The sequence below is a fragment of the Solanum pennellii genome, chromosome 4 (genome assembly GCF_001406875.1).
Source record: "Solanum pennellii chromosome 4, SPENNV200".
NCBI lineage: Eukaryota > Viridiplantae > Streptophyta > Magnoliopsida > Solanales > Solanaceae > Solanum > Solanum pennellii.
Genome location: NC_028640.1, coordinates 341,706 through 358,529, shown reverse-complemented (window position 1 = coordinate 358,529; position 16,824 = coordinate 341,706). Strand labels below are relative to the sequence as shown.

At 33.0% G+C, this 16,824-nt stretch overlaps 3 protein-coding genes and 1 long non-coding RNA gene across 4 annotated transcripts; 3 read left to right on the top strand and 1 right to left on the bottom strand.

The window, feature by feature from the left end:
* Nucleotides 1–189: 189 nt before the first annotated feature.
* On the top strand, nucleotides 190–3,763 carry LOC107016153. Its single transcript, XR_003577936.1, has 2 exons — nucleotides 190–527; nucleotides 3,303–3,763. It is a non-coding gene; the product is annotated as an uncharacterized LOC107016153 (long non-coding RNA).
* A 658-nt stretch (nucleotides 3,764–4,421) lies between these two features.
* LOC114076849 (E3 ubiquitin-protein ligase RNF13-like) lies at nucleotides 4,422–5,432 on the top strand. Its single transcript, XM_027916548.1, has one exon. It carries the CDS (start codon nucleotides 4,511–4,513, stop codon nucleotides 5,195–5,197), a length of 687 nt encoding a protein of 228 aa, XP_027772349.1. The 5' UTR covers nucleotides 4,422–4,510; the 3' UTR covers nucleotides 5,198–5,432.
* An 818-nt stretch (nucleotides 5,433–6,250) lies between these two features.
* Nucleotides 6,251–9,828, top strand: LOC107017897 (probable inactive purple acid phosphatase 2). The gene is made up of 2 exons (XM_015218183.2): nucleotides 6,251–7,125; nucleotides 8,089–9,828. Exons 1-2 carry the CDS (start codon nucleotides 6,433–6,435, stop codon nucleotides 9,340–9,342), a joined length of 1,947 nt encoding a protein of 648 aa, XP_015073669.1. The 5' UTR covers nucleotides 6,251–6,432; the 3' UTR covers nucleotides 9,343–9,828.
* A 1,062-nt stretch (nucleotides 9,829–10,890) lies between these two features.
* LOC107017095 lies at nucleotides 10,891–13,443 on the bottom strand. Its single transcript, XM_015217372.2, has one exon. It carries the CDS (start codon nucleotides 12,773–12,775, stop codon nucleotides 11,096–11,098), a length of 1,680 nt encoding a protein of 559 aa, XP_015072858.1. The 5' UTR covers nucleotides 12,776–13,443; the 3' UTR covers nucleotides 10,891–11,095.
* Between the last annotated feature and the right edge of the window lie 3,381 nt (nucleotides 13,444–16,824).

The following is a 16,824-nucleotide window of genomic DNA, read 5'->3' as shown; positions in this document are numbered from 1 at the left end:
TAATTTCTTAATGGACGTAAAATCTAAAATATTGACATAAATAGAAATGGAGGAAGTAATAAATTACTACAACCTCTTTCTAATAATAGTTGTCTATATATTGCCTTTGCACATTCCTTAAAAAACTATAATTATAGAAGGATAATTTCTTATATGATCCTTTGAATATAATAAATATAATATCTACAATGAATTATAAGGATAAAATCGATTACTAAGTGTAATATTATCTATTGATTTCGTAAAGTGAGCAAATATTGCGAGATATCCCAACTTACTCAGAAGCCATTTATCTTGTGAGATAACCAGAGAAGTTTGTGAGTTAACCCTATTTTTATTACCTAAATAGGGTTCTTGAGAATCAAAATTTGGGGAAAAAAATCAGTGTTCTTACCATGCCCAAATCACAAAGGTTTGAACCCGAGTTTCCTTCTATTTCTTTTTGTTGCGGCGAAATCTGGTTAAGTCAAGGTCAGTGAAAAAAGCTCATTATTAAGCTCGTCGTCCCAGGAGTTGCTTTGAAAAAGGTAAATTTTTATTGTCTTATTTAAATCCTTGTATAATTTTGTTTCGTTGATTAATTTGATGTCATTCTTAACTAATTAGTTTGTTTTCTTTCCTGTTTAGCAGTTCATTTTCCCTATAAAAGTATGATTCTGTTTTAAGCGTGTAAATTTCAGTTTTGATCAGATTTGTCTATAGATTGGCAGTTATATTGGTGATATTGGTAATGATGTTGTGATTTGCCGTATATGATTTGTTATGGGTTAAGTTTGGTTGTTGTGACATTACTGCGTTGAATTGAGTCATTAATTGTTATTCTTCTCCTTATTTTCACTTGGAAAACTTGGTCCACATTGGCTGTTCTGAGAACCTGTTCTCTGTTCAGTAGGCTTCAAACCTCTTTCTTCGGAGTTGAAGTTTTTGTTTTCACTTCCCCTCCCTCTTTGGTATGAGAATACCATATTATTTTATTTGTTGTGGCACCTCTTCTTCAACTTCCTTTATACCAAAATCCCTGAAAGCATAAACAAATTGATTAAGAATGAGATATGGCTGCAAGGCCGTAAGATATGCCTTTGAATTCCTTGATGTACATCATCTTTTTGGTTCCTAGACCGACACTTTGTAGTTGTTATTTAAGCTAAAACTCCTTATCTTTTATCTCTTGAAGATAAGGTTTTTCCAATTATTCCCACATCTCCTTGGCAGTTGAGAAATTAACAATTAGGTACATGATTTCGCTTGAGATCCAACTCCTTAACAACACATCGTTATCCTCTCAATAATTAATGTTGTCACTATCTCTTGAATCCTTCTCAACCTCTACAACTTTCCCCGCAATTGCTCAATGAAACAACTATTTTTAGTTACATCATTCTCTGTAATGAGATAGGTTGGTCTCATCACCCGAATCAATTGGGATATTAGTGTCCTCCATATGAAGCAGTTTGTTGGCTTAAGTTCAATGAAGCAAACAACAATGAGTTGGTGAAATGAAGAGGTCTACATAATGTTGGTAGAGGCGGCCTTTGTAGTTGAACGTGTGATTTGTTTTATCATAACTCAGAGAGAGTGAAAGAGCGTATAAGATATGATACCATGTAGAATTCTCACGTCTAGAATTAGAGAAACGAAGAATTGTATTGATAATGTTGAGTACATTTTTTTATATAGGAAGAATTGTAGAATATTAAGTTAACTATACATAGAGTGCTACTACAATACTAATTACTACTATAATAATAATAATACAATTACAAATAATCTAATCCTATTCATAATCTAATTCTAGCCGACTTCAGCTAGTACAAGAAGTAGCAACCTAGTCGATATAAGTGACTTGAACTTAGTGAAACTCTAACTCCATCATACACATCGATTGGACCAGGTCATTCAACCCGTTCCATGTCTTCAATTTTCTTTATCGTCAACAAGTTGTTGTGTTCATTATTGTGTTATGTACTATTTGTTTCCCGGTCATTATTTCATGATTAATTCACCTCTTGTCTGTTTTTTGGTATACCATAAGAGTCAGAGTTTTACTGAACAATATTTTCCTACTCTTTCCTATTGATCAGAAAATAGTTTTTGACAAATTACAACCCCTGATTCTAACATAGTCATCTAACTTAGCATTTCGTCTTTTGATACTCTAATCTTTTCCCAACTCGACCGTCATCACCTATGCATCGACCTCAGTAGGGGCCCTATCGTTCACAACATATCTGGCAGTCAAAACATTGTCAGGAGTTTGACGTACCATCCCTGATTGAATACTGTTTGGTACCAAGTAAGTGGCCTTGTCGCTCTGAAAGTGCCCCATAAGTAGCATTTCAGTTGGTATCCTCACAACCAATTTCTCAAATAACTTGACAATGAACATAAAATAACATTTAATGAAAACACGACATAAGTAGAAACTTACTCCTCCAGTGATGCAGGGGCATTTCTATGATTGTGAAAATCAACAGCTCCCCGTATGGTGTTAATGCTCGTAGAGCATGTTCTCCACCAATTGTACCTTCAACCAAACAGTCAAATTTCTCCTAGTTTCTACACAAAGAAAATGAAAATGACAACAAAGCGAATTTGATAAAAAGTACTAAGCATAAAATGGTGACCATATAAAGTACTTACATTTCCTCCTAGGGAAGAAAAACAATTTAATGTCATCAACAGTAGCCTCTGATGTTTTGAAATACTTAGGCTATAAATCGACTTTAGGAAGCATTAGATTAAGAAAAAGTAACTCTGCTTTTTCAGAGACACTTTGGCTTTCTTTGCCGGAGAGTGAGCAACAACTCCGTCAAGCTTATGGAACAAGAAGTATAAGCTTGGCAGAGTTGTTGCTCACCTCTCCGACGAAGAAAGCTTAAGTGTGTCTGACAAAGTAAAGCTACTTTTTTTTATCTTCACTTTGAAATGCTTCCTAAAAGACGATTTATGGCCTAAGTATTTCAACACATTAAGGCTACTATTGATGACATTGAATTGTTTTTCTTCCCCTCGAAGGCAAGGTAAGTACTTTATATGTTCACCATTTTATGCTTAGTACCTTTCATCTAATTCGCTTTGTTATCATTTTCTCCTTATAGAAACTAGGAGAAATTTGATCGTTGAAGATATGATTGGTGGAAAACATGCTCTACGAGCATCAATACCATATGAGCAGCTGTTGGTTTTTACATCTATAGAACTACTGCCCGTGCGTGACTGGAATAAGTTATTACTTGTTTAGTTCATTAGATATGTTGTTATTTTATGTTTCTCGTTAAGTTATTTGAGATGTTGGTTGGCAGGATTCCAACTGAAATGCTACTTATGGATATTCTCAGAGCGACACAGGGTTTAGTAGTCGTTTAATGGTTCCAAACATGATTCAATTCGGGATGGTACATCAAACTCATGACAATTTTTTGGCTGCTAGAGATGTTGTGAACGATAGGAACCCTATTGAGGTCGACGCACAAGTGGTGACGGACGAGTTGGGCAAAGGCAAGAGGATCAAAAGACGAAATGCTAAGTTAGAATCAGGGGTTGTAACTTGTCAAACATTATTTGAGATTGATAGATATGCACAAATTCAGTTATATCTCTAGGAAGGGTTGTGAAACAATCCTAGGTAGTCTAAAGTTGCATTAAATTAAATTTCATTTGACACACTGATTTTTTGTAATTACTTCCCCCTAAATAAAAAGGGTAACTTTCACATACAGTAAACATAAATTTATATTTGTATGATATAACAAAGTTTGCATAATTGCGCTCCATAGCAAACATATATATGTATAATTCGCTATACATATATAATTGAAGCAAATTGTATAAAACGAGAAAGAGAAAGAGACTTGGGCAGAGAATTGTGTAAAACGAAGTGTATCAAACGAATTGTATAATTATAAGTGTATAGGACGATTATATACAATTTGAATTTGTATAAAATGAGAAAGAGAGAAAGGCAAAAGAGACTTGGGCAGAGAATATACAATTGAATCAAATTGTATAAAACAAGAAAGAGAGAAATTATATACAATTTGAATTTGTATAAAACGAGAAAGAGAGAGACAAAAAGAGACTTGGGCAGGGAGTACTTTTATTGTATAATTGTAAGTGTATATTACAAAAATATATGTATTTGCATGTGTATATATATAATTTTCTCTCGCTTTATACAATTGGAAACACAATTTATACAATTCTCTTTTATAAAGCGAGAGAGAGGAACTGAAAAACAGTTTGTTATGGAACACAAATAAATCAAACGTTAGCTACTATATTTATTTTATATTATTAGTTTGTTATTCTATACAATTATTTCAAATAAAAATGGGTATTCCAAGTTTCCTATTTATATTTTAAAAAACGTGTAATTCTTTTTTCTAATACTCACTAATCCTATTCCTAATCATATTCGATTTGGTAGTTATATTCTATTATATTATAAATAAACTTGGAAGGGTCTACGTTAAAATAAAATAAAATATTATATTCTATCAATACTTGCAATATGTGGCCAACAGGATTTGTATGCCATGACTGCTTCAAGCACTCTTTCGTTAGCGTTAAACCAATTTCTGAAGAAGAAAAATGGATTATTCCCCCAATTACTTCTTCATATTCTTCTTCTTTACCAGTTTTAACCATTCATTGTAATTTCAAAATAATACAACAATTTTGGTATATGTCACCCAATAATCTAGGATACGTAAATATGGGCGAAGCATTAGATAGTTCATCTGAATCAACCCAAATTATTCTTCATCTTTCTGATACTAAACTCTATGAAAGACTCGACTGTGCTATATCAGAAGTGTTTATAGATTTTAAGGACGAGTTTGAAGATCTACAACATATTATAGTTGAAAAAATAATTCGTAAGTTGAAAAAAATCATGACTAAACAGATATTGGAGGTATGTATGGATGTGACGATAATGATTGATCACCAATGCCATGGTGGAATTTTGTTAGAATCGGAAGAATTACCGGAGAATGGAATGGTGCCGGCTAGTAAATCATCAATAGAGTTGCTAGAACCGATGGAAGTTGATGAAAGATATAGCAACGATGAGTGTTTGGTATGTCTAGATGAGATAGGAAAGAAAACTCGTGTACTGCGTTTGCCTTGTTCACATATGTTTCATGCAGATTGCATTACAATGTGGTTAGAGAATAGTCATTATTGTCCGCTTTGAGATGCCAACGAATTAGACAAAACTACATCCTATATTGAATCCATCGATCATGTTACGTTGTTATTCTTTAAGATCCAAGCTTTTTTAAAGAAATTCAGTTATTAGTTTTGTCAATAATATAACAATTCTTATATCCTATTTAGCATTAATATTTAGAAATTATAGTTTGACTAATTTACCCTTTTTAATACTAAGCTATTTTAATTAATTATTATTTTTAGAATATTTTCTCTATTACAACTTCTTTAAAAATAAGAACGTTCATCCATTTTACTCAAAAGTCCTCATTAATTTTCTTTGTAAATACGTATAATTGGTTTTCCATTCTTCTTCCTAATTTTTTAATGGCTAGCCTTCAACTTTAGCATAAAGTTGTTGAAAAAATTAAAAATGTAACACCTTGTTCGGACGGTCGTTACTTATTGTATTGTATGTTAATTTAATGATGATATTTATTTTGATTGTTGCTTAAATTTTTTTATTGCATATTATTATTTAAGTTTAATGATGAAATGATTATTTCATGTAGCGATTGATTTAATGTGAAAACCATACAATCTATCAAAATATTGTATTCATCAAAATAATACTAAACGATACTATATAACACTATACAAATAAAGTCATAATTAAATTTATTGATTGAGTTATAAAAAATGTAGAAAGAGTAAAAAAATCCAGCATATGTAAACTTGTTGATGTAAATGATTGAATTTATTATTGCAAATAGAGAATCATCAAATACCTTTAAATTCGAGTATAAATTATTAATTATTGAACTTTTTATATATTTTTTTTATTTAACTAATTAAATTTAAATATAGTTCGATCTTTACGATATGAGTGAATACGCTCCTTATCAAATTTAGTGATGTTTTCAACATTTATATTGACTTTTTATCAAGATATCAATTCTCATACAAAATTTTGAGACTACTTACTAATATATTATAAGATAAATAAAAAATTTAATTAATTAAATAGATGAATGAATTTAAAATTGTCAATAATTTAAATACGAAACAAATAATTTAGGCGCATCAAAATCTTCATGGATTTATACGGATAACATCGTTACTTGTGTACCTAATAAGTAGGTAATTCTTGGGAAGTACAAATTGGAAAGAGTAAACGGAAGCTGGTAGTGACACGTCAATCAAGTGGCCGGAAAATCGCCATAGCTAAACTTCACCATAAAAATGGTGGAAATTTAACCACAAAAAGCACCAATAAACATGATCCCTTTTGTCACCTTCACCTTACTTATCCTCTTCAGCTTGATCTCATCATCATCTTCTTCACAAATCTCAATTTCTGTAACCCCAAAAACCTTATCAAAATCTGGTGATTTTGTTACAATCAAATGGACTGGTATCCCATCACCTTCTAAACTCGATTTCTTAGGAATTTACTCGCCACCCAGTTCACTCCACGATAATTTCATTGGCTATATTTTCCTATCTTCAACATCCGAATGGGAATCTGGGTCGGGTTCAATTTCCATCCCTTTAGTCAATCTTAGATCTGGGTATCAGTTTCGGATATTCAGATGGACGGAATCGGAGATTGTACCGGATCTAGTGGATCATGACCACAATCCGTTGCCGCAGACGAAGCATCTTCTTGCTGTGTCTGAGGAGGTTGGGTTTGTTTCGGGTCGGGGACCCGAACAGGTTCATTTGGCTTTAACGGGTTTTGAAGATGAGATGCGGGTTATGTTTGTTACGCCTGATGGGAAAGAGAGTTATGTGAGATATGGGTTGACCCGGGGTAGATTGGGTCGGGTTGTGAAAACTCGGGTTGTGAGGTATGAGAAGGAAGATTTGTGTGATGCACCAGCTAATAGTAGTATTGGATGGAGAGATCCTGGGTATATACATGATGGTGTTATGCGTAATCTGAAAAAGGGAAAGAAGTATTATTATCAGGTATTGTTCGGTTCTTGATTTTCTTAAACTCCGTGTTAATTAGTTGATATTGAAGATTACTTGTTATTAGTATTAGCTTAGAGTAAGGAAAAATATGAAATTTGGAGTGTTTTTTTCTTTGGATGTAGTAATTATCATTTTCATATGGTATTGTTGAGTGAGCTAAAGCTGTGGAATGCTAATCCGTTGTACGAGTTAATGGTGCCAGCTAATTTACTTCTAATCTGTACCTACATATTTCTAGCACCCTGCATGAATGCGAGATGCTTCCTGCACCGTGCAGTCGTACATGTGCTGTATTCATTTAATTAATTAGCAAATTTACTTTCTCAGCAAGCGTAAAGTAGTTGTCTGGTGACCTCCTGGTCACGGGTTCAAGCCTTGGAAACAGCCTCGTGTAGAAATGCAAGGTTGCAAGGTAAGGCTGCAGACGATAGACCCTTGTGATCGAGCCCTTCCTGGACCCTGCGCATAGCGGGGGAGCTTTAATGCACCAGGCTGCCCTTTTTAGCAAGAATTATGCTTTTACATGGGGTGGGAGGTTTGAGCAGTGGGCAGCCAGGTGAAGTTTTGGTTTGCACTATAATGGTATTGATATGATAATAAGTTCGGGATTTCTAATGACAGTATAATATGGTTTGAGTGATGAGCGAGTTCATGAATGCGATTTTCTAGTGGAGTACGATTTTTGTTGTTGATAAATTATCTAGTGAAGAACATCGAGCCCCCAGAATTGAATTTTCATCAAATTCAGAGCAATATGGTATAATGGAACCATCCTCTAGTTAAGAATGTTCAGAAGTGATACTAATTTCACCTCATCCATACAAAATCTTTTTTTTTATCCTTAGTAGCTATGATGGTACGCTGTGATGGTATATAATGCAGAGTTAGAAATCGTTCACTTCTTGAATGATGTCAGGTTGCCACAGTTGATATCTCTAATGATGCATTATCATACAGGTTGGCAGTGATTCAAGGGGCTGGAGCACCATTTTCAGCTTTGTGTCACAGAATAGAGACACGGGTGAAACATTTGCTTTCTTGTTTGGAGACATGGGGACTGCTACGCCATACTTGACATTTCTTCGTACACAGGAAGAAAGTAAATCGACGATTAAGTGGATAAGCCGTGATATTGAAGCTCTTGGTAATAAGCCTGCCCTTATCTCACATATTGGAGATATCAGCTACGCCAGAGGATACTCTTGGTTGTGGGACAACTTTTTTACTCAGGTGGAACCTGTTGCATCCAGAGTTCCATACCATGTATGCATCGGAAACCATGAATATGATTGGCCACTTCAACCTTGGAAGCCTGATTGGTCAAGCTACGGGAAAGATGGGGGAGGTGAATGTGGTGTACCCTACAGTTATAAGTTCCATATGCCAGGAAACTCTTCAGTGCCGACTGGAATGCATGCTCCTGCAACTCGGAATCTTTATTACTCATTTGATTCTGGGCCCGTTCACTTTGTCTATATGTCAACTGAAACCAATTTCCTCCCAGGTAGTAACCAGTATGACTTTTTAAAGCATGACTTGGAATCAGTTGATCGAGTAAAAACTCCTTTTGTCGTCTTTCAAGGGCACAGACCAATGTACAGTTCAAGTAGCGGAACAAAAGATATATCTTTGAGGAAGAGAATGGTTGAGTATTTGGAACCTCTTCTAGTGAAGAACAATGTGAATCTTGTATTGTGGGGGCATGTTCATAGGTATGAGAGGTTTTGCCCTTTGAATAACTTCACCTGTGGAAGCTTGGCCTTGAACGGGAAGGAGCAAAAGGCTTTCCCTGTTCAAATTGTGATTGGGATGGCAGGACAGGACTGGCAGCCTATCTGGGCACCAAGAGAAGACCACCCTACGGATCCTATTTTCCCACAGCCTCTGCAATCTCTGTACCGTGGGAGTGAATTTGGATACGTGAGGCTGCATGCCACAAAGGAAAAGCTTACACTTTCTTATGTAGGAAACCATGACGGAGAGGTGCATGATAAGGTGGAGTTCCTAGCTTCAGGACAACTTCTCAATGCTGGTATCCGTGATGGTCCTGCAGATGCAGTACACATGGAGTCTAAGTTCTCATGGTATGTAAAGGTTGGAAGTGTGCTAATGCTTGGAGCTTTTATGGGTTACATAGTTGGATTCATATCTCATGCTCGGAAAAATTCTGCTGATAATGGTTGGAGACCTATAAAAACCGAGGTAATATGAATACTTGCTAGTTCAGGTTGTGAAATTTGGCGATACTCAAGTCTTACAAGGCAATCTACATCGCAATACTCAAAGGCTTACGACCAGTTGCTATATGGTAAAAACCTAAGTTAAGACGATGCTTCACCTAGTCACGGCAAGATAAGAGAGAATGCCTGCTTAATAAATGTGGCCAGCATTTTGCACTAGTCCTGTAATGTGACTATGTGAGAATAATCATGTGTTTGGTAATGGATATGATTGTTTTATTCTGTCATTTCAGTATAAATGGGCGGATAAGTTATCCATATGGAAAGTGGATAAAATAATCTCATAGGATATCCTGGTCTATCCCACCGACCTGACGTCCCCATAGCATGTTTTTTAATGATTTTAGATGTGATTTGGAAAATGTCCTAGTATATGATCAGTGCTTGATTGAATTATTGTTTAGCAATTGCCAAGAAATTAAAGAATATATAATTGTTGGTGATTGTTCTTGTTAAATAGAGGAGGCATACTGGTCTTTTGGATACAACAATACAATTGTGATCATAGTAGATGTTTTATAAGGTCTTTGAGGTTTGAGGAACATCGATTTTTATTCAAACCGTGAATACTCTTTTTTAGGTTGAGAAGTTAAGATTACATGGTAGTTTGATAGGTAGTTGGGCAACAAGATTGAATTGTACTACATGAATGCCAAAATTGATAAGTGAAGTCATTGATGAGGAAACTTAAAGGGAATGCAATGTAATTTTATTAAATTTGATTAACAAAAGAATGGATTCAATATTCGAAGTTAATATACGATAATAATTGAGTTTTCAATCAAATATTCGTAGATACGTACATATATATATATATGGTCCAGACGGTTGTAAGCAAATAGAGTTAAAGTTAGGAAACTGCCTACTAAAGATTCTCCCAAACAATAGGAACTAATAATGGACAAGACATAAGAACCCTCTTAAAACTATGTCGAAACGATAAGATACGTACATCTAACTTATGTGATTGTGTCTAATAGATGATGTTATTGCATAGTTAAGTACACTGATTTTATTGCAAATTTATTCGATTTTGATTAGCTTATGAGCAAATTTGACTCTTTTCTAATGTGAAATTGTAACTAGGAGGTCTCACAACTACATTTACATATCATAACAAAGATGATTTTAAACCTCTACTGATTACTAATCCATCGTACTCTTGAAATGATCATTTCTTTGGTCTATCTTTAGGGGAATACACGCTCTTCGACATTCAGAATTCATAAACTCTAAATCATGATTGTGCCTTTCCCAATAGGTCTAGTTCCTATCCCAACAAGTGCAATTCTCATAAAGAAGCCAACTATTTATATAGACAAAAGACATGAATCAACAATTAAAAATGATTTGGGAAGGTAATTCTGGCAAATCACTTAGCAATAAAGCTTAAAGTATAGTAACAACTTCCTTGACTTTTTCAAATGACAAAACAGAAGTATAACAGCTAGTCTTTAGAATGAGAATACTAATTATAGAAGCATGTAAACTAAAACATGGACATAAAAATGTCTCAAAGTTAAAGAAGTGAATGAACTTAACTAGCCAAACTTGAAGCAGATTCACTGAACATGCTACAAGTAGCTGTGATGTAAGGTTCTTACAACTGATTACAAAGAATTTAGGGATGACAAGTGAGAATCTGGGCATCCTGACCTGCTTATGCTTCTGCCTAATCGAAAATCAGCTTACCAACAAACATCGCGCATCTGTTTTCTAACAAACTACCAACGCACAAAGGTAGGCTCACCGTTCATGTCCTCAACAGGAGCAGGAAGGTTAAGATCAAGTAAATCAACAAATTCTGATCCTTTTACTGCTGAAGCTTGATTATGATTCTCCTGTGAACCAACAAGAAAATGTGACCTTTTGTGGCCACCTAAAGCTTGTCCAGACTTAAACATCTTGTTGCAGAACGGGCATTCGTGTCCTTTGAACTTTTTAGGCTTCATCTTCTTCTCAGGATTGTAATTGACATCTTGACCATCATGAACAGCTGGTTTTCTGTTGTTAAATGTCTCCCTATGCTTACCCTTGTCTATGTAACTAGGACCATTTTCAGCACCACGACCATTCTCATCGGTTTCATATGTTGATTCGAAATGGGCATTGGCTTTTTTGTTGCAAGGTCTGTGTCCACCAAGTGCCTGATAAGAGCTAAAAGCCTTCTTGCAGTTGAAGCACTCATACTTTTTTTTCTTCTGAGTATGTTTGCTTCCTTCAGGACCTTTAAAACCGACCTTTATCTTCCTAAACGACGACTCTTTTCCTAATTCTGGTTCATAAGATATATCCTTTATTCTCTTTCTTGATTCACTCTTAGCCAAATTTGAAGCCATTCCATAGCTATCATATTTATATTCTTTGGTTGAACCATTCCTCATTTCTGTTATGTACTTTGTTGTTGTTCTGTTAAAGCCCTTTTCCACGTCTCTTCTAGTCTCATTGCACCAAACTCCGAGACTCTTGTTAGATGTATTCCATCGGTAATTAACATTTCTATGGAACTCATCAACAGATGCATCTGATTCAACTTTCATATATTCGCCTAAAAAGTATCCGGAATCAGAATTCTCAGACTCAGCTTCAGCATTCAAAGCATTAAGTTTCAAGTTTCTGTCCGCCTCCTTTTTACACCTTCGATGTGTTTCATCTACATTTTCAGCAGGCTTTAGACAATCCTTTCTAGCTACTTTCATGTCGACAGATGATGATTTCGTCTCCAAAATAACAGAATTGTTGTCAGAAGACTCAACAACTGAATTGACACCATTCCAAATCCCAGAATCCATTGACAACATCATCAAACACTTAGCTACTTCCTCTTGATCTTGCTCATCAATCTCAGAAACAGGTGATGAAACGCTTCTATTGTTAACTAAGCAAAAAGAGGAAGACTTAGCTACAAGTCTATTGTACCTTTTAGTATTTGATCTGCTCTTCAGCTTTGGCTCATCGGCTTCAGTATCCGAGTTGCTATCCATCAACAGATTCTTGTTTTCACTAGTCCACGAGTGATCATCTTTCGACCCTCCCCTGTCTTTGCCAGAGTGACACGCCATATGACCACACAAAGCTTTCAACGATTGAAACACCTTACCACATTGCTGACAAACATTCTCTTGAGACAACAAGGGAGACCTCGAATCCGAAGCCCTCCAAGTTTTCTTAGGATTGTCTCTAAGACCATAACCAGAATGTTCACTTAATTCAAACTGTGATTTATGATCTTTCTTGCTACTATTCTTCCCACCATCAATCCAAGATTGCAACTTTTTCTGTTTAAACTCAACTTTTTCCTTTGCTAGTACATGAGACCTCATGTGACCACCAAATGACTTCCCACATGGATACTTCTTGTCACACAACTTACAAAAGTACTTCAAATCTTGATCTTCTTCCATCGAACAACTTTGTACAACAACAACAACAACAACTCGAATATCAAACAAATTCACCGCGTAAACACAAGATTTCAAGTCCAAACCACCCCCATAACAAAGACAAAAAGGAAAAAAAGCTCTAGATACAGATCACCAAGACTCTTCTTGGCTATTGCATTATATTAGCTAATCTCTCAAATAAATAAAAATGATACATGTTTTTGGGAAGTAAATGATCAGACCCACAATAAAAGGAGACTCTTTCAATTCCCATATCAATGTAATCCCTCACTCACTCACTCACTCACTAAGACAAACCAGATATTAAATGTACAAAATTTCAAGAATCCTTTATGAAAAATTCAATCTTTAATGACCATAAGACTAGCAATATATTTGGGACTTAAAAAAAAACAAATCACAACAGAAATCTATAGACTCTTTCCTCCCCAACAAAACCACAAAACCCCCTTCTCTCACTCTTTTAGAAAAATTAAAAAAAAAAGTGTTTTAAATCTTTAATGACCATAAGACTAGCAAAAAAATTCATTCTTTCTAAGCATATGGTCAAGATCTGATAGCTAATTTATTATTTGAGGATTGAAGATTAAGAAAATTAAAAGAGTGAATACATTTTTTCTATTTTTGGGTATTGGAAATTAATTCTTATATTCTGAAATCTGTATAAAGACATTCCTCATTTGTCTATGGTCACACACTCATAAATGGTTCCAAATCTGAAGGCTTTATAGTTCTTTTTTTCAGGATTAATATAATTATACATGGTCAACCCTTTCAAGTAAACTTATCGGAGTATTTTATTTAGACGTTCAAATTAAGTTGTATTTTAATTTATAATAAAATATTTATTCAAATTTTAAAAAAACACAATTATGCATATAATTAAGTTAAATTAATTATATAAAATATATTATTTTCTTTAATTATATGCGTCAATCTCAAGTAAAAAATGTCGGCGATATAAAATTTAAGAAAATGATTTATTTTATGTGATTAACTTAACTATCTAATAGACAAATGAGAATACAGGCAAAAAATTAATTCAAAATTTGAGTTTTAAAGTTTGTAATTAGAATATTTTATTAAGAATTGAGGTGTTCAATTGAAACGTGATTTAATTTAAATGTCTAAATAAAATATTTTGACAAATTTTAGAGACTGATTATATGTTAAGCTTTTTTTTTTAAATTTATCTTCCTCATAATTTGTGTCTTCCTAACACATTAGAAAATTTATTTTGACCCTTAACTTTACATGCTTTGTATTTGTTTTCTTGGATTATTTTCTCCCAACTCTTATTTTACTTGGTCAACTTTAATTTTTTTTCTGTAGATAATTTTGTGTGGAAGATAGTGAACAGAAAGTATCTTTCACCTGCATTAAGTCATTAATAAAGTGTATTACTCTAGATTATTGGTACACCAAGTTAAATAGTATTTCTTCCTTTTATATTAGTTATCAAATATTTTTATATATATGTAAAGAAAATCTCACGAGTTATTAAAATTATCAAAATTTTCTTTATTCTTATGCCATTTTAACAAATAAGCAAGATAATAGAAATTCTAAGGTACCTTCGTATTCTTTTTATAAATAAATGTTTGTGATTACAATCATGCAAGCATATATAATGTTACAAAAAACTCCAAGTCAACACTCAAAGTAGTAACTAATAGTTTCCTTTTAATAAAATTATTTTATATTTTATATAATACGAACAATCTTTTCACGTCAAACATGAGTCTTTTTTTTTGTAAAATTTGAAATAATGGAACTCTTTTTCTAAACTATAAGCTTATTACTCAAGTTTTACATTTCTAAAAATTGATTACAAATCTTCTTTAAAATTTTTTGGAGAATTTGAAATTTGAAATAATTATGTTCCCAAGAAAAGTGAGACCTTGAACATCTTTACCGCCAACTAATAGGTTGAAGGTTCGAATCATATCGAAGACTAAGCGAGAATAATATTATCCTCCTTCCTCCTAGGGTGAAGTTATAAAAGAGGGAAGGAAATGGGAGGAATTATTTAGTTCGCATCTTTAAACCTTATTTATAATTACATTTTATTAAAATGATCAACTTCTTTTGAAATCAATTTTTCATTATATATTATATTATATATTTTGTTTAGACTCCAGCAATAAACGTCAAAAGATATTTATAAAGTTATTTTAAGGCATCTACTGATGTGATTGACAAAGAAGAATCATATAACAATATTAACAACTTCAGCAAAATCTAATAAATTCAAGAATAAGTAATAAATTATCAAGTGATATTGGACAAATGTGAAGAAAAAAATAAGAAAATATTTCAAATTACTTTAGATGGTCAAGCTATCTTTTTTAGTTCATACATACATAAAATGAAATTTGACATCGATAATTCAACCCACTATTTTTTTTGGCAAATTTACCTGTAGATAGAGTATCTAGCGATCTTTTATAGATATTAAGAAAATCTCAACAGGATAAAGTACAAGTAAAGGGAGCTAGACCTTACCTTACCAATCCTAATGAGGTAAAAAACTTCTACTAACTAACAAGCATGGAGAAAATAAGAGCTATAGAGACTAGATATTTTGTGATCACTATAGAGTTTATAATACACTCTATGATAATATTACAACTGAGGATGCTTAAATAATGTAAAAATATGACAACCAAGAAGAAGGTTGAGTTATCGACCTCAAACTTCTTTTTAAAGATGCGTGAATTAAAAATAATTGATTGTCCATCTAACGTAACCTAAATTATTTTTATTTTGTCTTCTTCTTCTTGATAGTTCATTACTTCTTGGAATTATTTGATCTTTGTTGAATTTGTTGACACTGTCATATTATTTTGTTTTGCTAGTCACATCGTAGGTGTCTTCGAAGAAACTCCCAATCAACTTGTCATACCAACTATTTTTTATTCCATGCTTCTTTTTGTTATTGCATTGCTAGGAGAAATATTTGCATTCCTAGCTGCATCTACAAATCAATTCGTTGTGTTGCCTCATGTTCAATCATTATAGCATATTTACCCTGCATATGATTTTTATCTAATTCACGTTCATTAACATAATCTAATTGTTATCGAGAAATCAGTTATTTATAATTATTATCTCATTAGAATTAATACGACATGACTTTCCTCAATCTACTTTTACGCATTAATTTTGAGACTTGTTATTTTTTTTAATTATAATAGAGACAAACAGAATATAACATACTAAATAAAGACAACATCAATGGCGAATCTTGCATAGCTCTTTGGAATTCTTCGATCTATGCGTATATATAACATAATTACACCAACCAACTCACACTTCTCCTCGCATTGTTGCTCAACTGATAACATTAACAATTCTAATCATTAGTTTTGTTCTATTGTTATTTCAAAATTTTAAGTTTTTTTTTGTTTGTTCGGTACTTACATTGAGCTTCAATTAATCTAATTTGCCCACATAAAGTGAAACAACTAGAATAAGTTGAGACCTCTCATTAAGAGCAAAGGGATTACTTTTATTGGTGAAGATTTTAGAGTGAATGAGTTAAAAACCTCTCGTATATTATACTAGTTTTGGACACACATTTCACGTTTATCCCTTGTAATTACTACAAGATTTCTATATAATTAAAAAAAGGAGTTTATAATAGAATATAGACAAGAAAATATGCGTGTATTTCACGCTACTTTATATAAATATTTGTAAGTGATTTAAATACAATTACAATATGTATAAATAATTATTCATAAAATTAAGTAATCAAAATAGAAGGAGTGTAACACCAAATTAAAGCTTAACAACCAGACAATTATATCAAATAGTTTTGGAAAATTGTATCTTTTTGATACGTAGATTTCACATGATTTAATAGTTATGAAGATGTCATGTAATATTTTAGGAGAATATATATTATTTATCAATACTTACATTATTATAAAACATCACAACAAATTATACAACTTCAGATGTACATTATGTCCATCCCACGAATATTCAAAAACAAAATGAAGTAAGTAGAATAAAAACAACAAAATGGCTACTTGAATTTTGAA

Bases quoted from the DNA above. Each gene is read 5' to 3' on its own strand.
- LOC114076849 (XM_027916548.1), top strand. From the start codon at position 4,511: ATGTGGCCAACAGGATTTGTATGCCATGACTGCTTCAAGCACTCTTTC.
- LOC107017897 (XM_015218183.2), top strand. From the start codon at position 6,433: ATGATCCCTTTTGTCACCTTCACCTTACTTATCCTCTTCAGCTTGATC. The intron at 7,126-8,088 runs GTATTGTTCGGT...ATTATCATACAG, and splicing joins GAAAGAAGTATTATTATCAG to GTTGGCAGTGATTCAAGGGG.
- LOC107017095 (XM_015217372.2), bottom strand. From the start codon at position 12,775: ATGGAAGAAGATCAAGATTTGAAGTACTTTTGTAAGTTGTGTGACAAG.